The following is a 25,657-nucleotide window of genomic DNA, read 5'->3' as shown; positions in this document are numbered from 1 at the left end:
GAGGAGAGGCTGGATCGACTTGGCCTGTATTCACTGGAGTTTAGAAGAATGAGAGGGCATCTGATAGAAACATATAAAATTCTGACGGGACTGGACAGGTTAGATGCGGGAAGAATGTTCCCGATGTTGGGGAAGTCCAGAACAGGGGTCACAGTCTAAGGATAAGGGGTAGGCCATTTAGGACCGAGATGAGGAGAAACTTCTTCACTCAGAGAGTTGTTAACCTGTGGAATTCTCTTCCGCAGAGAGTTGTTGATACCAGTTCGTTAGATATATTCAAGAGGGAGTTGGATATGGCCCTTACGGCTAAAGAGATCAAGGGGTATGGAGAAAAAGCAGGAAAGGAGAGGTGAATGATCAGCCATGATCTTATTGAATGGTGGTGTAGGCTCGAAGGGCCGAATGGCCTACTCCTGCACCTATTTTCTATGTTTCTATGATCCACCTCATGAGGAGGACGATGATGACGAGGGAGATGAGGAGCCTCACCGAAGGAGGGGGCAGCATGACTCTGCTGCGGCTGGAAGGGCTGCTCATCAGAGACTCATCACTCATCGATTCCATTGAATAACTCTTGACGTGCCCAATGGCCAGCCTATACAAGTGGGCATCAACTCAACACATCGCTACACATCCTGAAGCCCTCTGTCTTAAATAATCAATGCCTCATCATGTGAACAACCAAACTTGGTTTATTGCAAACATAAATCATATATGCTGAAAACAAGCACAAGATAACAACTTCATCCCCAACACATCAACATACCCACAAAACCTCTTTAAACATTCTCATAGACATCCAAGTGGACCTATTGACATCAGTTCATTTTGCAACAAGATAGCCATCTCTGGCGAGTACCAAACAATTCTTGCATCGTTCATCCAAGTGCAACAATTTACATGAGCTCACATTGCAACAACCTTGTCATCTCTGTTGACCATCAAGCAAGTGTTAGGTGCGTCATACAAATGCAACTGGTTTTAAAAGCTTGTATCTTCACAAGGTCAGCATATGTGGCCAGCTTCTCACAGGTCTTTACTTTGTCTTAAAGAGGGATTTACCACCCCTTCCCTTCTCCCCCCTCCCACGCCTACTGCTCCTCCTCAATGGGGTCTCGAGGCCTTCAGCAAGGCTGATAGTCGGTTGCTCACTTGGATCCACTGCCACACATGATGGCCTAATAGCACGTCCATGACCAGCCCTGGAAGACCCGGCTGCGGACGGCATAACCTCAGCATGGGTGGAAGCACTCTGTTGTGGATGGGGTGCAGTGTCTGCGACTCAGTACACCAGAGAGCTGACTCAGGACCCCACGCAGTGATGACATTTGAATATGGAAACATACCATAGCATCGGCCTGGTGCTCAATGGCCATTGCAACGTCAGCCATAGCCCGTGCCACCATGTCTGGGACCCCATGGTCACTGTTTGCATCCAGCATCCGTTGGTATCTACTAAGGATGGGCTCGATGGGCTGCTGAGAGGCATGAGCAACAGTTGAGGTGGACTCCTCCATCCTCACAGCTAGTAAATCAAGACTCTGTGGCACCCTTGCTCGTGCACCCAGCAGATCGTTGTGCAATTGCAGGGATTGTCTTGGGACAACCTCTAGGTCGGGCTCATCTTCAGAGTGTTGCTGAGCATCCCTCATGCTGGCCCCTGGGCTTCCCCTCCTCCGAAGCGTTGCTGGAGGCCACTGGATCCAGAAGCATCACCCACCTCCGTCTTCCCCACCATCCCTTGGTCAGCTGCGCTGCTGGCCCCACTCTCAGACGGCACACCCTCCTGCATATTGTCAAAGGAGGTGTTATCTTCCTACTACTCCTTGTCCTCTTGGTCGTCACCACCATCTGCATCTGTAGAAGGCCCCGGTGGAGCTGACTTGTCATCTGAAAGCACAAACGCAGAACAGCAGTTACCTGCAGGGGAGGGAGCCAGGAGCGGGAAAGGCATCCGTGAATGCCAGTCTCATAGAAAGAGCTGCATGTTGATAGTGTCAGGGCCAAGTGTCCTACAGGTCGCTGCAAAGGAACTCGCCACCAGCTTCACATCAACTTAAACACCCAAATGGGCAGCTATCCGTTCCTCCAACAGAGTGAGCACTTGGAGGTCTGGCTCCCGTCCACCAGTCCGCATTTGCTTCTGCCGGTTGTGTGCGAGCTTCGCCTGTAACATTAAACAGAAAGTCTGAGTTAGAGGCCTTTCATCAGTATGCTTAAGTACATAATTTAGTACATGCTACTCTATGAAAGTCTTCACAGCTCGAGGTTTAGTACATTTTACTCTATGACAGTCTTCACAGCTCGATCTAACTACCATTTGCTGCGTGGAATTGCTGTGGCAATGGTGGGATTAGGGTGCCACGGTCTAACAGTAACAGGGAGGCTACCGTCTTCGAGACGCATATGAAGACTGAGGAGTCACCAACATGAGGGGTGGGTGGGTCTGCAGAGCCAAGTAGCTAGGTTAATAGCGCATGCAGGCCCTTGCAGTGGGTGAGGCTGCAAATGGGAACCTTGACTGTGACCTCACCCACTTAGAGCATGGATTCGGAAACACTACATTGAGCAGAGAGTACACATTGAGGTCAGATCATAGCCTGTTAAACATAGAAACATAGAAAATAGGTGCAGGACTAGGCCATTCGGCCCTTCGAGCCTGCACCGCCATTCAATGAGTTCTTGGCTGAACATGCAACTTCAGTACCCCATTCCTGCTTTCTCGCCATACCCCTTGATCCCCCTAATAGTAAGGACTACATCTAACTCCTTTTTGAATATATTTAGTGAATTGGCCTCAACAACTTCCTGTGGTAGAGAATTCCACAGGTTCACCACTCTCTGGGTGAAGAAGTTTCTCCCCATCTCGGTCCTAAATGGCTTACCCCTTATCCTTAGACTGTGACCCCTAGTTCTGGACTTCCCCAACATTGGGAACATTCTTCCTGCATCGAACCTGTCGAAACCCAGCAGAATTTTAAACGTTTCTATGAGATCCCCTCACATTCTTCTGAACTCCAGTGAATACAAGCCCAGTTGATCCAATCTTTCTTGATTTCTCAGTCCCGCCATCCCGGGAATCAGTCTGGTGAACCTTCGCTGCACTCCCTCAATAGCAAGAATGTCCTTCCTCAAGTTAGGATACCAAAACTGTACACAATACTCCAGGTGTGGCCTCACCAAGGCTCTGTACAACTGTAGTAACACCTCCCTGCCCCTGTACTCAAATCCTCTCACTATGAAGGCCAACATGCCATTTGCTTTCTTAACCGCCTGCTGTAGCTGCATGCCAACCTTCAATGACTGATGTATCATGACACCCAGGTCTCGTTGCACCTCCCCTTTTCCTAATCTGTCACCATTCAGATAATAGTCTGTCTCTCTGTTTTTACCACCAAAGTGGATAACCTCACATTTATCCACATTATACTTCATCTGCCATGCATTTGCCCACTCACCTAACCTATCCAAGTCACTCTGCAGCCTCATCGCATCCTCCTCGCAGCTCACACTGCCACACAACTTAGTGTCATCCGCAAATTTGGAGATACTACATTTAATCCCCTCGTCTAAATCATTAATGTACAATGTAAACAGCTGGGGCCCCAGCACAGAACCTTGCGGTACCCCACTAGTCACTGCCTGCCATTCTGAAAAGTCCCCATTTACTCCTACTCTTTGCTTCCTGTCTGCCAACCAGTTCTCAATCCATGTCAGCACACTACCCCCAATCCCATGTGCTTTAACTTTGCACATTAATCTCTTCTGAAAGTCCAAATACACCACATCAACTGGTTCTCCCTTGTCTACTCTACTGGAAACATCCTCAAAAAATTCCAGAAGATTTGTCAAGCATGATTTTCCTTTCACAAATCCATGCTGACTTGGACCTATCATGTCACCTCTTTCCAAATGCGCTGCTATGACATCCTTAATAATTGATTCCATCATTTTACCCACTACCGATGTCAGGCTGACCGGTCTATAATTCCCTGTTTTCTCTCTCCCTCCTTTTTTAAGCTACCCTCCACTCTATAGGAACTGATCCCGAGTCTATGGAATGTTGAAGTTTGAAATCAAAGATACTCACCCTCACTAGCCGCGTCATGTCATTTCACTTTTTTCTACATTGCATAGCTGTCCTTGGCACCGTGTCACTCGCAAACCTCACTCTGCTATCTCTCTCCTTAGCCTTTGGTATGTTTGGGGTTGTGGTCTCCTCCCAGCTTCTGTCCTCAGCACCTGCCAACTCCTCTCCAGGGCATCAAAGAGTACATCCAATGCGGCATTCGAGTGGGCACGCTGACGAGCTGCTGCTGTAAGGTCTGCAATGCTAACTGTCTAAGTTAGTGCATAGGAAGTGAATATACCCACAAGGCGTTGAAGTGCCCAATCAATGTTTCAGTTAAATCCAGGTGGTGCCACTATGTCCGTGGCGCAGCTCCAAATGATGCCTAAGTCCCGAATGTTGAGCTGACGCTTAACGGCCCACTTAGCACAGTGAAGCGCATCCAGGTAAGTGTGCAACACCATGATTTTACACTGCTATCAATTCTTTCGATGTCAACACTGAATTTTTAACGCCTCACTTCAGGCATGATCTGGGAACCGCGCCTGAAGCGAGGCGTTAAAAATTTCTCTCATGCGGTGACAATGCCTCAAAAATGGCGGTACCGAATTTCGACCCTTAAGTGTTTCCAGGCCAATACTTGGATCAAGAAAATTTAACTGTTTAATCCTGAAGGCTACATCTATCTGGAGATCCTTATCTGAGATGGTGGCACAAATGATGCTGTAGTCATTCCATGATTCTATATCACCTGGAGTGAATCGAATTGGCTGAAGACTGGCTTCTGTGATGGCGGGGACCTCAGGAGGAGGCTGAGATGGATCATACACTCGGCACTTCTGGCTGAAGATGGTTGGAAATGCTTCAGCCTTGTCTTTTTGCACTCATGTGCTGGGCTCCGCCATCATTGGGGATGGGGTTGTTCATGGAGCCTCCTCCTTCCGTTATTTGTTTAATTGTCCACTACCATTCACGACTGGATGTGGCAGGACCGCAGAGCTTTAATTTGATCTCTTGGTTGTGGAATCGCTTAGCTCTGTCTATAGCATGCTGTTTCCGTGTTGCAGCTTCACCAGGTTGGCACCTCATTTTTAGGTATGCCTATAATTGCTCCAAGCATGCTCTTCTACACTCCTCATTGAACCAGGGTTGGTCCCCTTGCTTGATGGTAATGGTAGAGTGAGGGATATGCCAGCCATGAGATTACAGATTGTGGTGGAATACAATTCTGCTGCTGCTAATGTCCCACAACGACTCATGGATGCCCAGTTTTGAGCTACTAGATCTGCTCTGAATCTATACCATTTAGCACAATGGTACACAACACGATGGAAGGTGTCCTCAGTGTGAAGACAGGATTTCATCTCTACAAGGACTGTGCAGTGGTCACTGCTACCAATATTGTGATAGACAGATGCATCTACGATAGGTAGATTGGTGAGGACGAGGTAAAGTTGTTTTTTCCCTCGTGTTGGTTCTCATTATCTGCTACGTCTTTCAGGACTTGGCCAGCTTGGTCAGTAGTGGTGCTACGGAGCCACTCTTGGTGATGGACATTGAAGTTCCCACACAAGGTACATTTTGTGCCCTTGCTTCTTCCAAGTGGTGTTCAACCTGAAAGAGTACTGATTCCTCAGCTGAGGGAGGGGCAATAGGTGGTAATCTGCAGAAGGTTTTACAACAATCCGGTAGTTTCATGGTCACCATTTCTGATGCAAGCTTTTTATTCCAAATTTATTTAATTAACTGAATTTAAATTCCCCAGTTGCCGTGGTGGGATTTACCAAAGTTACCGTACCCAAAGTCTTTGCAGATAATCTAGCACCTTTAAGGTTTGATCCTCTTGGATCAATGATTTCATTAGGCCTTGTTTCAAATCTTTTAAAACAGGAGTATGGATTTGAGTAGAGAGTAATTAGATTTCATCTGCATAACCTGGTAGAATAAAGACATTCATCGCTCTGGATGTGAGTGATGTAGCCTCATGCTGGTGGTGATATTTTAGAATAGATAGTCATTTTGCTCTCTTGCCCTTTCCACTGCTTTGGAGTGAGAGTGTAGAGTCAATTGGACTGCTTCAGTGATCAGACTGAATTTTAGGTTATTTTCATCATCTTGTCCAAAAACAGTAAAACAAACGTGCTGTAAGAGGGGAGAAAGAGGAGCTCCAGTGCAGCTTTTTTGGGTGGAAACTTAGAAAGTTATTTCTACAGCCCATTTTGGAAGGGCTTTGAATGTACAAGTGGATTGGCTGAGTTGTGAGCAAGAAGTTTTCTTTCGATTATATTTAGTATCCCAAAGGTGAATCTATTTGCTCTTGAGCACAAGCAGAATCCTGGGATCTTTCTGATTAAGACCACATTTCCTATGATCTGTTTTGGCTGTAGAATCTTTCCAATCTCCTGGGGGAAATAGGAAGATTTGACATATTACTTCTTTTGTGACACAAAATTTTGGAGATGATCCATTTGGCAAGATGGCACCTGGATGATAGGACGATAGGAACAGGAGTAGGCCATTTAACCCACTCATGCCTGTTCTGTACCTTAACTCCACTTAACCATCTTTTCTTTATATCCCTTGAAACCCTTAACTAACAAACCTCTATCGATTTCAGTCTTGAAAATTTCAATTGACCCATCCTTTTGAGGTGGGGAATTCTAGGTTTCCACTACCCTTTGTGTGAAAAAAGTGCTTCCTTACATCACTCCAGATTGGCCGAGCTCTAATTTTAAGAATATGTCTCCTTGTTCTAGATTCCCCCCTCCAAAGGAAATGGTTTCACTGTTTCTACCCGTCAGAATGCCTTTATCATTTTAAGCACCTTTGTTAGATCACTCCTCAATTATCTAAACTCAAAGGAATGTAAACCAAGCTTATGCAACCATTATCCACTTGTCTTCTCTAAGATCTGTTCTGACTGAGTGATGTAGGAACTTAAAGAAAAAAGTCAAGAACACTTTCACTCATCCAGCCACATTTTGAATGTTCCTAATGTCTTTGGTTGTGCGAATGTTTGCCACCCTTTATTAAAGACATTTTTTCAATGTTTTTAAATATTTACTTTTCACTCATTTAAATTTATGTCCTCTGAACCTACTAGCATGATTTACCTTGAAGTCATATTCTGGATTCATCTTGGGTTTACTATATGTTAAGGGTACCTCGTGGAAAACTATTCAAAAGGACTATAATTTTTGACATTCAGTAAAGTTCTTTTTCCAAGATTTTTGGAAAATATATCCATTCATTTTATCTTCTTCACTATAAACTTATGAATTAGTTGGATTTTTTTTAAATTTCCTGATTTAGTTGCAGAGGGTCAGTTACATTTAAATGTTTGATAGGGCTCCAAGCTGAAATGTCAAATATCCATTAGTAAATCGCTTAGGAATGGTAATTGGCCTCCTCAGTGCCTCCTGTTATCGCCTTCGGGTGGGCGCTAATCACTTACCGACCGGGCAAGGCGAGATGAACGACTCCCGCGGGTGCTTTGCGGTGGCGATAAGACGTTGCACCCCGATCTCATTCATTGCCACGTAGCGTCCCAGACCCTAACTTCGGTTCCACCCCCTGCAGCTTAGTTAGGCGAATACACCGCAAGAGGTGTTGTTCGGGAGGCCAGGAGCTTCGGGGGCGAAGGTTAAAGAGGAGGTGGCTGAGGTAAGTACAAAAATGTTAAAATTTTTCATTCCTCTTCGGCCGTGATCGATCAGCCCGGCACTCTGCTGGAGTGCAAGGGGCTGATCGGGCTGGATCGCGTCTTCCGTCAGGGACCTGCTAACTGGTCCCAATGCAGAGCCTGCAACGATGGCCCTACCCTGTAAGGGTGGGAAGGTACCTCGGAACGCAGCAGCTCAGCACACCTACCTCCCCACCTGCATCCTGTAACTCCTTTAGAACTCCACTTCCTTCCTGGAGTGCAAACACTGAATTTTTTAAAAGCTGGGAATCATTAGTCCCTGGTGGAAAAATTCAGGTCTTTGTATTTTGTTTCCGGTCGAAGTGATGTTGGTGTCAGCAGAGGGGCAGAAATGGGGCGGGTTGGAACGGCTGTCGCTCCAAGTCATTGGCGCTACACTAATGGCGTCAGCGTATCGCTGATGCGTCATAACGTCCCTCCCCTTCAGTTAAAGGGGAGGGCCGCTGCGAACTCTGGGCCACCAGTGAGTATTTCGGCCGGGCCAGGAGTTGCCTGTTGGCAGCCCGGCTGAACCCGGGGGCATAATTGCCGCTCAGACTTACACAGCTCCCTGACAGAAAAAGCTGTCAGTGGCACTGACCGGCAGCGCCGCCGCTCACACGGGGCAATTCCCCGCGGGGGTTGGAAAGGGGATTGCTGCCGTCGGTAATGGGTCGGCACATGCCCGACGTGGCGGAAAATCGGACAGATGGAAAGCCATTCCCGACGCTTCCGGCCCAGGGGCAATTTCAGTCGAGTCGGCCCATCTGCCTGCCCCCGGTCGGTAAGGCACCTCTGCTCCATTCCTGCCTCAGAGGTGGAAATGGAGCTTATGGAGGGGGGCAATTTCGGCCCCTAGAACTTTTGTGGCAATGATTTACTTTTTTAAATACTTTGATTGTTGAAGTAATTTTTTTTTAAGTCAAAGATTGATTCAAAGATTGTTATTGTTTATAGTCGATATAAACAATCATCATCATCTTAGGCAGTCCCTCGAGCGAGGATGACTTGCTTCCACATGAGTTCACAGATGTTTCAATGAAGGACCTGATGTTCCAGTGCTGAACGCCAGTTGAGGGGGTGGAAGATGCCTGGGCGTGGATTTTTTTAACGTATGGTGACCGTTGCACATCAGCCACAACACAGGCTCGAAAGAGCTAGGCCTTTATCCAGTGGAAAGGGTTAACCAGGACGACTGGAGACCTGCTCTGCTGCACGGACCTAGCGCACACACATATCGCAGTGTGGGCTGGCCCGTGCTGCCCCTAGGCCCTCGGCTCTTCTGGGCCCCGTACTCTCATTCACCGCACCTTTGCCCACGATGTTCCAGGGCCCGGCGCTCCAGCTCTATTTGTAGCCCTGCAAGTCCACATACTAGCTGCCATACGTACAGCATTTTTGCACTTTTAGTACCCGCCGACTTACGATATAGGAAAACTAATTATGAAATAAAGCACATCAATAAGTGCGTGAATTATTGTACTGCCCATGACTTCTATCCCCAGTCTAAAACATCCAGTATACATTTGTGACCTTTTATCGGTGGTTGTACCTTCTTGCTATTGATACGCAATGAGATTTAGATGAATGTTATGTGTATGAAAGAACAATGTGCATAGCAACATTCATTCAATATTTACAATATGAACTAGCAAAATTATGTTACTTATACATCACGTTATACAGTAAACATGTTCATAAAATTGCATCATTTAGGGACAGCAGTGAAATATAATGGTTTATTCCAGTCTGATTGTTATTGTTATATAGTTCACTATATTGTGGTTAAAAACAATTTGGTATATGTTGTACATTATTTTGTGTTAGCAATTCCAGGATACTGACATTCTTGTCCTTGACCTTTCCAGCAAACTATCCCACCAGCCAGTGCTGCTTTTCCTGAGGGATCCATACATCTTGCCCACAGCCACCGGTAATCAAACCTGTCATCTGTTAACAGCTCTTTACTGTTTCAGCCCTTAATCCTGTAACATTAGGTGAAAATGAAACTGAAGACTAACATCAACCCACTAGATTAAGACTTGGTTAGATGCATTCTAAAATGAGATGTGATAATTTGTGTTTTTCTCCCCTCCCCTTTCTCTGTCCTGAAGAATTTGTTCAACTTGTTATTGACATACTAATTCCAGAGTACTGTAGATGAGTACTGATTGAGACCTTTGTTTTGATTTGAGCCCCATTTAGGCATGTTCTCCATCATACTATTGAGTAAGGACACCTGGCCACGAATATCCTCAGGGCTGCAGGCGGCGGAGCAGAAGCAGCACTGAGGAAATTCCTATCCCTATTCACCTCTGAGCAATGCGGTGGTGGAAGAATGGAAGTTTGATTTTGCAGTTCAGATACACCTTGTTACTGAAAAAAAATCTCTCCCGCCACCTGACTACAGACAAACAAAATTTATTAATTTAACATCTATATATCAACTGAAATTGTTGTCGTCCCAAGGGGTGGGGAAAATCACCACAGTTGCTTTCCTTTAAGAAATTTATGCACTGGTGATTTCCCATATTTCCCTGTATATTCAACCTTTTTCTGGGGTGCAACATCAGTTCTTTCCTTTTTTCAGCTGATTAGTATTTAATAGCAGAAAAAAGTTGCAAATCAACTAGTTCAAATTCTCTCCAGCAGTCTTTGGACTTATAAGGAGGAAGTACCGTGAAGTTTCTTGATTTAGCTTTGTTTTTGTAGTTTAGTCTGCAGAGTTTATCATGTTGACCAACGTACTTTTACACTGTTGAATATAGGGCCACATACCTCACAGGCAGTTGTACAATGCAGTAAAAATTATGGGAACCTAACTATCATTTTTTTAAAGTAAGTAAGGCTCATTCCTGCAACTCCACTACCTATTTTATTTCCAAACCTTGGCAATTCTGCAAGTGGACGGTAGTGTTGGAATAAAGCCATTTAATGCATTTGCACCAAGAAGCATCCTCCTTATCTCAAAAAAGTGGGTGGAACCAGCCCAACATAACCGAGCTTGAAAATTAATATAAAAAGATAAAATATCAAGTTTCTTACAATTCAAAACAGAACAGATCTCTGGTCTGTCAGTCACTTCCCCAATAAATCTCAACTTCAATAAATCTTACCCGTGTTAGTTCGTGTTTACTAGGTGATTATCACACAGGTAATTCTCAAGTTTACTCAATATAATTGATTCATTATTTTGCCAAGTATTAATGCAAGATGAATTTGTCTGTAGATAGCTGGTTGAAAATGATGCCACATCAGCTTATTTCCAACTTAATGGGATCTTCCCAATGTTGGGCACCTTTATGATGGCCATCAGCACCTCACAGATCATATCCCTCTGCTCTTTTAGCACCTGAAAGTAAATATCATCCATCCCCAGGGAATTGTTTGTTTGGAGCCCCATTATCCTATTTGGAGCATCCATCTCATTGATCCAAAGTCATTCATTTTACATGAATTATCTTCCATTAGGAAAGATGTACAGTATTACTAATCTGAATCCTGGTGGGTTTTTTTAATTAATATTTTTGAAAATTTACATTAAGTTTTGGTTACCCTAAGTGCTGTATATGAGCTTAATTGTGTCAGCTGTGGCTCAGTGGGTAGCACCCTTGCCTCAAAGTCAGAAGTTATGGGTTCAAGTCTCACTCTAGGTTGACACTCCAGTGCAGTGCTCAGGGAGTGCTTCACTGTCAGATGTGCCGTCTTTTTGATGAGACATTAAAACCGAGGCCCTGTCTGCCCTCTCAGGTGAACATAAAAGATCCCATGGCACTATTTCGAAGAACAGCAGAGGAGTTATCCCCAGTCTCCTGGCCAATATTTATCCCTCAATCAACGTAACAGAAACAGATTATCTGGCCATTATCACTTTGCTGTTTGTGGAGGCTTGTTGTGTGCAAATTGGCTGCAGCATTTCTCACATTACAACAGTGATTACAATCCAAAAGGACTTCATTGGCTGTAAAGCGCTTTGAGAAGTCCAGTGGTCGTGAAAGATGCTATATAAATCCAAGTCTTTCTTTTCTTTTAATCAAAGATAGCTATTATAAAACAAAGTTTCATTGTAGTACTGAAATAGTAATGTTGCATGCCTATATATAAGTTAAAATATTATGAAAGCTTTAGCTTGTTCTGTGCTGCTACATCCTTTCCAGCTATTAACTGGACACAGTTCTGAACATTCATGGTCACAGGTATGTTCTATCCGGGAGTAAAGATCAATGATCATTTCCTCTTTCCCAATTCAGAGCATCAACCATGTGTGTTTTGATCACATTCAGTTACAAAATATTTTTATATCCCCTAAATTTTTTCTCGAGTTCTGTTTTCCAATAATTCCTTGTTAGAGCACTTCTCGTAGGTTCAGTGTTTGTTCCTCCAGAAGTTATTACAGCTTGACAATTTTTCAGCGATCATTAGAACATCCAAGTATTCACCCAGTTCCACCATTTTAATTAATTCTTCAAATTGCCAAATATTAAATCTGGTTAATGTTATGTATAACCAGTACTTTGGCTCACACCTTGGCTCAAGAAAGTTTTAACCTATGTATTTTAAGCCTTCTATTTTAGTTGTTCCTGGTCTGTCCACTGCATCTCTTGGATATTAAAATCTCCATCATAGAACCATAGACGTTTACAGCATAGAAAAGGCCACTTGGCCTATTGGGGGCGATTTACAGCTGCTCCCCATTTTTCATCTGAAAATCAAGCAGAGGAAAATCGAGGGTTGGGGAGAACCTCAGCAGCTGCTTGGTGTCCAAGGTATAGCTGATGCAATTTTCAGATAAACCTGAAAGTGTGCGAACAGCGCACCCACTTTTTTGGGACGATAGGCTGTTTAAATTTTGACGTATGTATAGGTGGAGCATGCGTGGCACATGCTCCGCCCATTTGTAATAAAATGTGAACAGCCTAATCAGCAGTCTTTAAAGGGGACCACTGGTGACTACTCCGCAAACATCCTCAAACTATTCTTTGTGGTTATTTTTGAGGTCCCAGGAGGAGCAGGACTTCTAGTTTCACAAAAATACTTCGGCTTGCTGCTGGACAGTGCTCGTTTCCCACCCACCACCAACCCCCCCCCCCCCCAACCGGCCTTTAAGGATTGCCCCACTTCCCTGGGCCGACTCATCAGAGGAGCTGCCTGATTTCCCACCCTCCTACAACTGCGACCTGCAGCAGAGCACCCATTTGATGGCCGTAGCTCATTGCTTGCATTCAAATTAGGCTGAACCTGACAATGGTTTGGGCCTCCCAACACTGGATTCACATTTTTTTTTTCAGTAGTCGAAAATCTCCCCCACTCACCACCATTTTGTCTATTTGCTATAGCAATCCAATTGATTATTATCACATGTGACTTCTCTTGCTTGCCTCAATCATTCACATCCCCAACGTTGAAGCACTTGATCAGCTCCGCTGGGCAGGCCACATTGTTCGCATGCCAAACAAGAGACTTCCAAAGCAAACACTCTACTTGGAACTCCTTCACGGCAAACGAGCCAAAGGTGGGCAGAGGAAACGTTACAGGGACACCCTCAAAGCCTCCCTGATAAAGTGCAACATCCCCACTAATACCTGGGAGTCCCTGGCCAAAGACCGCCCGAAGTGGAGGAAGTTTATCCGGGAAGGCGCCGAGCACCTCAAGTCTCATCGCCGAGAGCATGCAGAAATCAAGCGCAGGCAGCGAAAAGAGCGTGCGGCAAACTGTCCCACCCTCCCTTTCCCTCAACGACTATCTGTCCCACCTGTAACAGGAACTGTGGTTCTCGTATTGGACTGTTCAGCCACCTAAGGACTCATTTTTAGAGTGGAAGCAAGTCTTCCTCGATTCCAAGGGACTGCTTATGATGATGACTCACCTTAAAGTGATTGAATTGACCCATTATTACTTTATTGTGCATTTAATTATTAATTTCTACGTAAATTCCATGTTATGTCTGGACTTTCAATAGTTACTTTATCAGCCGTTAGCAATAATGGCATTTCTCCACAAAGCTTAACAGGCTTTGTAAACTATTCAACACCCTCTTAGCTCTATTTCTTGTCCATCTCCTACTTATAGCCATATTTCACTGATACGTATGGTATAATTTAGCCAATACAAAAGCAAAATATTGCAGATGCTGCAAATCTGAAATAAAAACAGAAAATGCTGGAAATACTCAACAGATCAGGCAGCATCCGCGGAGAGAGAAACAGAGTTAATGTTTCAGGTCGCTGACCTTTCATCGGAACTGGAAAAAGTTAAGAGATATAACGGGGCTGAAATTCAGGGTCTCAGAAAGACCCGTTAAAGCCCGTTTGCGGCGGCCATGCGGTGGAATACCGTGGCCGCCGCTTTGTGGTCAACTGACCGCCCCGACCCAAATTCAGGCCGGGGATTTTTTGGCCTGGACCCAATTCCACCCTGATGCTGATGACCGCCACAAGCACTTCATCAAAACGCGCATCGCCGCTCTCCCTCACTTGAAAAATGCACCGACCGAAATTCAGGTAAAAACATCATTGCCCCACCGCGCGGTGCCTCCAACTGTTTTTTCTGTCGGTGCACCTTATCCAGAGTGAGCGCGGTCCAGCAGCATGGCGACCCTTCAAGGGGAGGGCCCATTGCTGCGGCCGCCGTGTCTTTATTTTTGCTGGTCGACCTCCCGATCGGCCGACAAAATAGTGCCCCCAGGTTCGGCTGGGCCGCCAACAGGCAGCCTGCCACCCCCTCTTACTGGTCTGGCCAAAACACTCCCTGCTGGCCCAGTGGCCGAAGATATAAAATGATGGATTCTCTCCCCTTTAACAGAGGAGAGCATGGTGACGCACACGGGCTGTGATGTCACCACCACTCCACCGCTGAATGACAGCAGCGGCGTCCCGGTCCCGCCCCATATTCTGCCCCTCAGCCTGCCTTAACGCCGAACTCCCGCCCTCACTATGACCGACTTCCGGTCCAACGTCAAAAAAACCCCTAAGTGCCAAAAATCAATGGAGAGGCCGCCTCAACGATCCCAGCGGAAAAAACGTTTAAAAAAAAAGGTAGGTGCACCATCTTTTTGGCGGCCCTCAATTTCGGCCCCAACCTGTTTTAAACAAGTCATCATCATCATAGGCGGTCCCTCGAACGAGGATGACTTGTTTCCACACCAAAAGGGATGAGTTCACAGATGTTTCAATGAAGGACCCGATATTCCAGTCCTGAACTCCAGGGGTGGAAGATGCCTGTGCGTGAATTTTTTTAATGTGCGGTGACCGTTGCACACCAGCCACCATATGGGCTCGACAGAGCTAGATCTTGGTCCAGTGGCAAGGGTTAACCAGGACCTGGAGACCTGCTCTGCTGCAAGGACCTAGTGCGCACACATATCACAGTGTGGGCTAGCCCGTGTTGCCCCTGGGACCTCGGCTCTTAAACAAGTACAGAGGCAGGGAAAGGCGGGGGGCAGAGGAAAGATCAAAATGGAAGGTCTGTAATAGGGTGGAAGGCAGGAAAGATTGAATGTCAAAGTGGATGATGGTGCAAGGCCAAAGGAGATAATAATGGGCCAAGTAATGGAACAAAAGATGGGTCTAGAGGAGTTGGAAATGGGAATAGCAGAATAATCAACAACAGCTGCCATCCAAAAAAGGGGACAGAGGTTATGATCTGAAATTGTTAAACTCAATGTTGAGTCCGGAAAGCTGTAAAGTGCAATTTAGCCATTATCTAATTCATTGTGCACGAACATTTTTGCGGCCTTCTGCGCTTGCAAGCAGTATCCCAGAGCCGTGCCTGTGCACCCGATCCCCTTCTGCACATGCCTGCTGTTTACTGAAGCCGAAATGTGCAGCACCCAATCATTGCGGCCTGCACTGTGGGCCACGCTTTCCTCAGCTCAGTAAGCAGAAGGTCACTGGATCAGGTGGCGGCCGGGGTGGGGGAAGGAAAGGATCGAAAGGGGAGAGAGAGGGAATTGGAGCGTGAGCGAGAGTATCGAAGGGGGGAGAGAGAGAGGGGGAGAGAGAAGGGAAGTGGGAGAGAGGGGGAATCAGAGATCAGGAATGGGGGTTGGTGGGGGGGGAAGAAAGGTTAGGAACCTTTTGGCTGGGGGTGGGGAGGGGGAAGGAACGTATTTGGGAATGGAAATAGTTCTTAACCCATGAGGGTAAGCCCTGTCTGCTCTAAGTGAACTTTGTTCTGTCTGGAGCCTTGCAGTCAGAATGGTTCGAATTACAGTTTGCAAAGTATTTGATTACTTAGGCAGGCAGGATCTAAGTACACATTCCAGATTAACTGCTGGTGGTGTCTTGTCCTGCAAGGGACCAATCAGAAATCTGGTGTTGGAAATAAACACGACCTAACTATTTCCAGAAGTTTATTCCTAATGAGTTTTGTATGCTTCAACATCTTTTTATTCCTAAGTACTTAAATTTCTTCCTTTTGTGCTAAATATTATGCTTTTACCTTTTGATTGGGAATAACAATTTGCTTCATCTGTTTACTGAAGTATTTAGTCCCCATCTCCCTCCCATCTAGTTTAAATGAATCTCCATCTGGCTATATGCATGTCAGTTACTTATTGTACAGATTATCCTTTTAGCCTGATGCAAGTAAATTAATGAAAAGATCTTTTTTTGTTCTATTATTTTTCCAAACATTTGATTTCTTTTTGGTGCAACTACACTGCTAATTAGAAAAGCATCTAATTGTAACAAAATTGATAACATTGATCGGTGGTCAATCTGAGTAGGAGTTTTGTGTCACCATTTTAATTGTGTAACCAGTAACATTTAATGTAATCAATGCACAAATAACAGTACCTACGAGCAGCATTACAGGAACTTCAAATTTTATAGAGTATTTAAACTTTACATGAATAAGAATTAAAAAACTACTGCAGTACATGGAACCTACAGTACTTGAAACCAAAGAAGCTCCATCTAGCTTGAAAGAATGGATTCTAAATGGAATTAAGAATTCTCAAAGTGTAGATTTGTTATATCTCCTCCTTTTTCATATTGCCTATTGTGAAAATATTGTGTATATATAACCAAAAGTACAAATACAAGAATTACATCAGCTGATAATTCAGGAATTTAAACAAACAAATGAGACTCACTTAAATTTCTGTTCTCAACATAATTTAAGGTGCATTTCTTCTGCCACTTTAATGCAAAGTGGTTTCCATTTTGCCATAATGCTAAAATGATACCGGAATCGGGTCCTAATCTCCAGAGTAAGACTTATATTAAAATCGCTTTAAAGTGGAAACCACTTTAGAGCCTTGCTAATTTTGCAATACAAATCTCTTAGTAGAGGGTTTCAGACAGTGTGCAAAATCTATACATGTTTCAAAAGTTTTTACAAAACAAAATTGTTCTAATGTTTAAAATGCAATCTGGATTCTTTCTTCTGATAAATCAGGTTAATTTTAGAGGATTACAGACGGAAGAAGATATAACAGGCAAACTGGAAGGAAAGATGAGGGTGGAGTGATACCGTTCACTGAATGTGTAAAGGCAATGGTTTGAGGAGTAGTAGTGCTTGAAACTATACCAGAGAATCGGGTCATTTTTTAAAAATTTCATTCTGGATACCAATTTTTTCACTTAAATTTGCTCCATTTATTTCTCCTCCTGAAAAGTGGGGTGGGAGATCATAGTGGAACTGCCTTCACCCACTATGCACATCCTGGAGCTGCAGTAGACATTGCTCAGGGGCGAGGCAAGTTGTGTCCTCCAGGAACCACCCTAGCTGAGATTAGCTAACTCAGATCAGGCCAGGTATTGAACCTGAGATCTTCCTGGTCCCACCCACACTGTGCCACCGATCCACACAGGGTGAAGGAGGAACAGAGCTGGGTGATTGGTTTCTTTTTATATTTTTTCTATGTCCATCGTGTATCTTCACTGTCGAAAAAACAAGACAAAATAATGGATTATTTAAAATACAATTAGATACAATGATGGAAAGTTCTCAATCTAGAGGGATATCCTGAGTGACCTTATCTCATCCCAAACTTTTCTTAACTACTTAATAAATTGGGTCAGTTGCAGAATTTCAAAGAAACTTTTGATCTCTAACTTCTGCTATGTTATTCTTATTGAAGGAATTGTTGCAGCAGCAATAATATACAAATCACAAATAATTAATTTGCAAACAAGGAATTGGAACTAAAGGGGACATTATTTTTTAAATAATATTTCAAGCACTCAAATGAATATCTGAAGAATAGGCCTGCAAGCCTGCTAGTAAACCTGGATCGGTCTTAAAAGTCAAACTGTGTGCTTTATTCAGAAGTGAAGGATTGTTTCCTTTATATCTGTGACCATGACTGAATTTAGAACAAGATGCAACCAGACCAGAATACTATACAGCTTCAGCATGATGGCCTCAGACTTATACTCTGCTGATTTTGCTATGTTGATTACTCAGGTTATCACCTTAAGCAATCGTCCCACAACCTCACCAATACATTGAAAACAACAAAACTCTATCATAACTTTGATTTTGATGTTAATGATGTTAACTATAGACCTGACCTTTCTTTCTCTTGTGATCTCTTAGATGACTTCCCAAATGTAGTTATTGAAGGTGTTCTACATGGGATATACTATCCATACCTTCAGCTAAGGTAAAGCAGAATCTACAACAAAAAGGCATTTCAAGAGACGCAACCACAACAGTAACCAGTAATAACTATTAGAGGTGCACATTTTTTACAAGCAGCTGTCAGTTCTGATTGATTTTCCTTGGCAGGATGTACATTTGAAGCTTAATACACTAATTATTACATAACTCATTGCATTAACTTCTATATATAAACAAACTACCATGTAAATGTTTATCATTGAATGTGTGACAAATTTCAGCATGAACCATGAGAGTACAGAACCCATTATTTAAATACGTGGAAATCATATTTTTTGAATTTTAAAGTCAAGAGCATTACTTCATTGTTAAATGGAGAATGTTTCTATTTTATGTCTTAGATTTTTTTTCTGTTAGAAAAACACTAATCAGTGCAACAACTGTTATTGTAAATAAACATTTCACGTAGAAATGTTTGTTGCATTTAATTATGTGGAAATGAAAAAAGTATTTATCTGTGAATCACACTGCAGCCCTTTATACTTAAGTTTGTAATCTTGTTAACATCTCATTGAATAAGTAAAACATATCTTTTTTTAATCAATTGTTTTATGTAATAAATTTGAACAGCACTAAACAATATATGAATCATTTTTGTCCTATTGATTAATTTTCAGTGTGAGCATACACTTACTTACGTTGGTCATTGTTTTCAAATTTTGTTTATGGGGCTGGAAATCTTCACTACTGACTTCTCCACAGTTGTAGTTAATGTGATAGCTAGAAACTGTATTTCTGTCGGATGATTTCTGTATTTCTTAGCTACTTCTCCTATAGACCAACCAACCTATTCCCTCAGCCAAGATAGAATATCCCACTGTTATGAAGAACTATATCCAACAGCCTGATTGAGAGTATCAGCTAAGATTATTTGAACATGAGCCCAAAGCTTTTGTTCGGAAATTCAAGTTTCTTCTAGGTTGCCCACTTCTCCACTTATTTTTTTTTTAAAGTGTTTTCAGCAGTTGACCTTTTCACGAGATGCCCAAGACATTGTAATGTTGTGGTGTAAATGGCTAGTAGGAATATTTGAAATACCAGACAAAGAACCTAAAGTCTGTTCCTCCAGGGACACTTGTCAAATGGAGACAAGTCCAGTAAAACATCATTGGTCGGGAAAATGCACAACTTCATTTTATGAGACATGATCCAATGTGGCCACTACAGCATTTCGATTATACTGATAATATAGTTTGAAAAGCAATAGGTCATGCCTGAAAAGCTTACTAAAATTCTTTGAAGGAATAACTAAACTGTCATATGAGTCACATAGTAGATATAATTTATTTGAATAATAAGATATTCAATAAAGATCCGCACGTGATGCTTTTGAAGAAGATGAAGACTCTTGAAATTAATGGCAAATTAGCTAACTTGATTCTAACTGGATTGACAATAAAAAGCAGCAATTGTTGAAGCAAAAATGCATTCTGTGGGGCAGTAACTAATTTTGATCTCCGAGGCTAGTTCTCAGTTCCCTGATGCATAAACGAATCATAAATTAAATTAAGGAAGATAATTCTAGTCCTATATAATTTGATGATGCCTCCAAGCCATGTAAAAGACAAACTATAAATATGAAATATAAATATAAAATAGTGGAAATACCCAAGATGTGAAAGAGTTAAATATTCAGACAGAATATTAACATTTCTGTCAATTCATGAAACAAATTTTTGGTTTCTGACATGGTGAATTCAGCAGATTTTGTCATCTCATAAAGCTCAAGCAAATGAAACAGAATTTTGATTCTGAAATTGGAAGGGCACTGTTGCAGTTCCAAATTTGAGCCTAGCAGGTGTCAAATCCTTCAATTTTGGGAAATCTCAATAGTTAACTTACCCAGATCAAAAACAAATATCATTTGGCGGTGCTGATAAATTGCTCCTGTATATCGGTTGTATGCTTAGCCTGAGCTCCCCCCTTCCGCCCCAAACAAAAAATAAATTTGAGTATATAAACCACAAACCCTCAGCTGAAACTGATTTTTGCTTTGAAGCATAGACTTTGTTAAAATTATTTCACTATTTGGTGGTTCTTCAATCATATGTGGCAGGACAGTGGCAAGTGGGAGAGAGGACCCTGCACCAACATCTATCTGGGCTGCAATTTCTTTTATTATTTGTGAGCTAAAGTACTTGCACCATTATCCCTCATGAGTCTCATTAAGACAACAAATTTAATCCAAGAATGTTTAAATGAACAACAAACCCAAAAGCCTGATATTTGTATTTGTTTGCTATTTTCATTGTAAGCCCTTTTGGAATGGGAAAAGTGAAGCTCAGTGAGTGGTTGGTAAGATGAACACTGACTTCAGTTGTTATGCCTTTGGCTCATTCCTGATTAACACTTCAATCTGAGTGACTGCTGTATTGGTCAGCATGCCCAGCATTTTTATCTCCTTTTCCACTCAACACTATGACACCAATGTCCAAACATGATGCACTGCTGTCCTCTGGGGAGGTTGCCTTGGAGTGCTACTCCGAGCAAGCCTCCTTGTATCCACATCATGCACAATATTGGTGCTGAAATTCCGGCCCCACCGGGTCCGTATGAAGTGTGGGCAAACCCGGCGAAGCCTCGCAAAAGCCGATTTTCAGGGCGCAATGCACATGCGCCGAAAACTAGCTTTTCCGATCTGTCAAGATTTGTCCTGACAGAACTGCACATCCCCGCAGTAAGGACATTCGCACGGCTGAGATTGGGCTATTTGCCCAACTCATGCCGAGCGAATGTCCTTCAAACTCTTATGCCTGGTGAAAGCAGGCACATAGCCTACTTTTACTAGCTTAAGAGTTTTAAAACATATAAAAATTTAATGTAAAAACACATTTTTATGTTAAAAAACCTATCCATTAAGGTAAGTTTATTTTAAACCGTATTAAAACACATAAAAAAAAATTTCAAAAAATATTTATTTTTCTAAAACATTTAATTAACTTTAATTTCAATTCATTTTAAATATGTGAGGTGTTTTATTTATTACGTTGTGTTTGGGTATTTTAGGGGTTTTCTCATTGACAGTTATGGGAACTCAGAGAAATGGAGTTCGCATTATTATCAATGAGAATACTGCATCGTGATTGGTTTTCCAGGCCCATGTGATTCCAGCTTGGACTTATGTACCTCGAAGACAGGTCCCCATGCGATGCGCAGCGAATCTAGGCCTGCAACCAGCATCCTACATTTCTCCAGGACCAACAGGTAGATTCGTAGATTTTTTTTCAGGTCGGAGGCGTTCGAACGAAGGAAGCCTCTGACTGGAATTTTAGCCCCAGTATTTACTTCACCCACCATCAGATGGGATTGAGGGCTACACCATTTGCCCATGGACTCTGTTTTATAGCTCAACATGGATGTTACTTCCTTTTTGCCTGCTGCTCCTTCCACCCCCATACCGCCTTTAGAAAGGTGAACAATCTCAGCCTTTATAAAGGCTGGAGGAATTCCCCCTCTTCCCCGCTCCTCCCGCCAAACTCCACAATCCAGTCAGTGGCCACATCACATTAATTCTAAGCAGCAACTTTTTAAAGGGTGCATGCTCCTGATTCTGTAAGCCAATCTGCTCCCCCTGGAAGGCTCAAACCACGCAGGAAACACATTGAGATTAAATCAACTAATCCTATCAAATCCAAGAAGGTGAACAGGCCACACCAGTGCAAGAGTGCTACAAGCAGGAATCAACCCTTATGAATCATGCAACATTCCAATTAGATATAGGTGGTTTCTTCAACAATCAAACCAAACTATACTTCCTACAGTAATCCAATTAAACATACATTCCTTGTCTATGTAAATTATCTTACCTAGAGGGTAGGATGCATTACATACACAAGGAATATATGTTTGTGGAGATATAAAACCAAAATGTTAAGTATAATTCACATAGATAATAGGCCAGAATTTGCTGTGGCAGGGCATTTAACGGCATTTACCATTAGTTAGACTTGCCCTCGCAAGTTTAGGCTTTTAAAATTTTTGCTTGGCAAGTTGCTGAAAGTACAAGCTGATAGTGTCACAGCGAGGAAAACCAGGCATCTGGGACCTGAGGGAACAGGACAAACAACCGTGTATCTCCTTAACCAATCAGATTAAAGGATTGTGAAATTAACAGTGCAAGGACTGAGAAGGAAGTGTAAATTAGAGTGGGTAAATTCAATGTCAAATCAGGGACAGAAAAAGAAATAATGAGAGGAAAAGAAGACTGGATTAAGAGAGAGACAAAGACAAAAAGGAAAAATAAAAAATACATTTTTTATTTAAAATTTTACATTTTTAAATCTCCAACAATTAAAACCTGAAAGAATGAGACTCCACAATTTTAATAGTTAATTTTCAATCCCAGCTTAACTGGCATAACACTTAACATGTTGTTAAAAGCATACTTGGACTGAAATGGACAAGAGCTTAGTTAATATCTACCACGCAAATAGAGCAACTTCACGCCGTTCAATTAATTTCAATGGTGAGGCAGATGCTGTGGCAACTTTTTGGTTTCCGCCTTTAACTTTGTATCTTCCCTCACCTGAAGTTGCTGTAGCACTTGTGCATAAATAATGGCGAGTGTCATCAGCTCCGTTCTTATTTTGACAGTAAATTATGGGCTAATCAAATCACACTCCACATTGCATGGAGTATGGAGTTTTCAGTCACAGAAAACTGCTATTTATGTCATTCCAGTCATTGGCAGTTTAAACTGAGCAAACCAATCAGATGTCAGATCAAAGAATACAAGTTTGAACTTTGTCACAAAATGTGAATTACCTGTCTGTTTTATTTCATCAACCGTTCACTGAAAGTGAATGTGAAGCAAATTATCAATGTAGCTAATCAAATACTGGAATGTATTTCTAAGGCATTTGATTTTAAGTCAAAACAAGTTATTGTAACTGTGCAGCATATTTAGAAATAGTGTGACTTCAAAAGGGCATTGATGTACTGAAGAAAAGAGCAATGAGGATGATTCAAGGACTTAAAGCTCTCTGTTATGAGTAGTCACCAGCAGAACTAAACTTATTTGCTTTGGAACAAAGATTGAGAGACATGTTTATTGTATTTCGCCAGAGCAGAGCGGCAGAGGATAAAAGAGCGCGAAGTAAAATCAAAAAGTGACATCACAGGAGAGCAGATAGGTGATTGGTTTGTGACTATTGCAGCTTTTATTTGCCTTCTAAGTTAGGGAAGGGGTTAAATTAAGAGCTGAGAAACTGTAACTCGCTAGTAAAATATTAATAATAACTTAATACATAAAATAATTAAACAAAACTAAAATATCAATTGATTGAAAGATTTAACTACTTAATTAACAAATAAAGCAAGGTTAGAGATTGCAGGGCAGGTATTGTGTCGTAACTGCAGCATGTGGGAGCTGGCAGAGAACATCGCAATCCCGAGCAACCACATCTGCAGTAAGTGTCTGCAACTAAATTAATAAGCAGAACCTCAAGGGTAATAATCTCTGGATTACTACCTGAGCCACGCGCAAATTGGCATAGGGTCAAGCAGATCAGAGAGTTAAATGCGTGGCTCGAAGTGTGGCGTGGGAGGAAGAGGTTTCAATTCATGGAGCACTGGTACCAGTACTGGGGAAAGAGGGAGCTGTTCCATCGGGATGGGTTCCACTTAAACTGGGCTGGCGAATCGAATAATTAGGGCTGTAGATTCGGCTTTAAACTAAAAAATGGGGGGAGGGGTCAGGTGAGGGGAAATTTAGATATCTGAAGAGAAAGGTCAATGCAATAAAGCAGTGGGGTGATTTGGGTAAAAATAAGCAGAATGTCACAGGAAGGGGCAGAGAGTTTAATGGTAGCAGTGCAACAGAGAATAAGGTCAAAGCAGGGAATAATGATAAAAAAAATTAAAGGCTCTTTATCTGAATGCACAGAGCATTCATAATAAGATAGATGAACTAGTGGCACAAATAGAGATAAAATAGGTTTGATCTAATAGCCATTACAGAGACGTGGTTGCAAGATGACCAAGGTTGGGAACTAAATGTTCCAAGGTACTTGACATTTCAAAAAGACAGGCTGAATGGTAAAGGATAATAAAGGATGACATAAGGACAGTAGAGAGAAAGGATTTGGCTCAGAAGATCAGGAAGTAGAATCAGTATGGGTGGAGATATGGAATAACAAAGGGCAGAAAACACTGGTGGGAGTAGTATATAGGCCCCCGAACAGTGGCTATACAATTGGACAGAATATTAATCAAGAAATAGTGGGAGATTGTAATAAAGGTAATGCAATAATTGTGGGGGACTGGATAAATCAAATTGGTAAAGGTAATCTGAAGGACAAGTTCATGGAATGCATTCAGGACAGTTTCCTAGAACAATATGTCATGGAACCAACCAGGAACAGGCTATTTTAGATCTTGTATTCAGACAGGGTTAATTAGAAATCTCATAGTAAAGCATCCTTTGGGGCAGAGTGATTATAATATGATAGAATATAACATTACGTTGGAGAGTGCCTTGCCTAAGTCCGAAACTTGAGTCTTAAACTTAAATGAAGCCAATAGGAATGAAGGGCGAGTTGGCTAAGGTAGATTGGAAAAATAGATTAAATGGAATGGCAATAGATAAGCAGTGGCTATCATTTAAATAAATATTTCATATTTTCAACTAAAATACATTCCATTGAGAAACAAAATTTCCACGGGAAAAGTGATCCATCTATAGCTAACTAAAGAAGTTAAGGATAGCATTAGATTGAAAGAAGAAGCTTATAATATGGCAAAGCATAGTGGTAAGCCTGAGGATTGGGAGAGTTTCAGAAACCAGCAAAGGATGACGAAAACATTTATAAAAAAGAGAAAAAATAGACTATGAGAGAAAACTATCAAGAAATATAAAAACAGATTGTAAGAGTTTCTAAAAGTATGTAAAAAGAGAGTAGCAAAAGTAAACATTGGTCCCTTAGAGACTGAGGCAGGAGAAATTATTCTGGGGAATAAGGAAATTGTAGAAATGTTAAACAAATATTTTGCATCTGTCTTCACAGTAGAAGATGCTAAAAGCATACCTAAAATGGTGGAGAACCAAGGGTCTAATGAGGAACTTAACGTAATCAATATAAATAGAGAAAAAGTGTTAGAGAAACTACTGGAACTAAAAGCCGACAAATTCCCTGGACCTGATGGCCTACATCCTAGGGTTCTAAAAGAGGTGGCTGCAGAGATCGTGATTTTGATCTTTCAAAATTCCCTAGATTCTGGAACGGTCCCAGCGGATTGGAAGGTATCAAATGTAACATCGCTTTTCAAGAAAGGAGGGAGAG

At 42.3% G+C, this 25,657-nt stretch overlaps 1 protein-coding gene across 5 annotated transcripts in view; it reads left to right on the top strand.

The window, feature by feature from the left end:
* Window positions 1-18,944, top strand: part of LOC139265813 (sorting nexin-24) — a 291,009-nt gene extending 272,065 nt beyond the window's left edge. For all 5 annotated transcript variants that reach the window (XM_070883268.1, XM_070883286.1, XM_070883276.1 and 2 more), the window contains 2 exons: window positions 9,620-9,684; window positions 18,294-18,944. In XM_070883268.1, coding sequence (XP_070739369.1) covers window positions 9,620-9,684; window positions 18,294-18,364 — 136 coding nt within the window. In that variant the 3' untranslated portion in view covers window positions 18,365-18,944. The remainder of the gene's footprint in view (window positions 1-9,619; window positions 9,685-18,293) is intronic.
* The last annotated feature ends 6,713 nt before the right edge of the window (window positions 18,945-25,657 follow it).

The sequence above is a fragment of the Pristiophorus japonicus genome, chromosome 1 (genome assembly GCF_044704955.1).
Source record: "Pristiophorus japonicus isolate sPriJap1 chromosome 1, sPriJap1.hap1, whole genome shotgun sequence".
Taxonomy (NCBI): Eukaryota; Metazoa; Chordata; class Chondrichthyes; family Pristiophoridae; genus Pristiophorus; species Pristiophorus japonicus.
The sequence above is the reverse complement of the archived record's forward strand: the minus strand, read 5'-3'. Positions and strand labels throughout refer to the sequence as shown.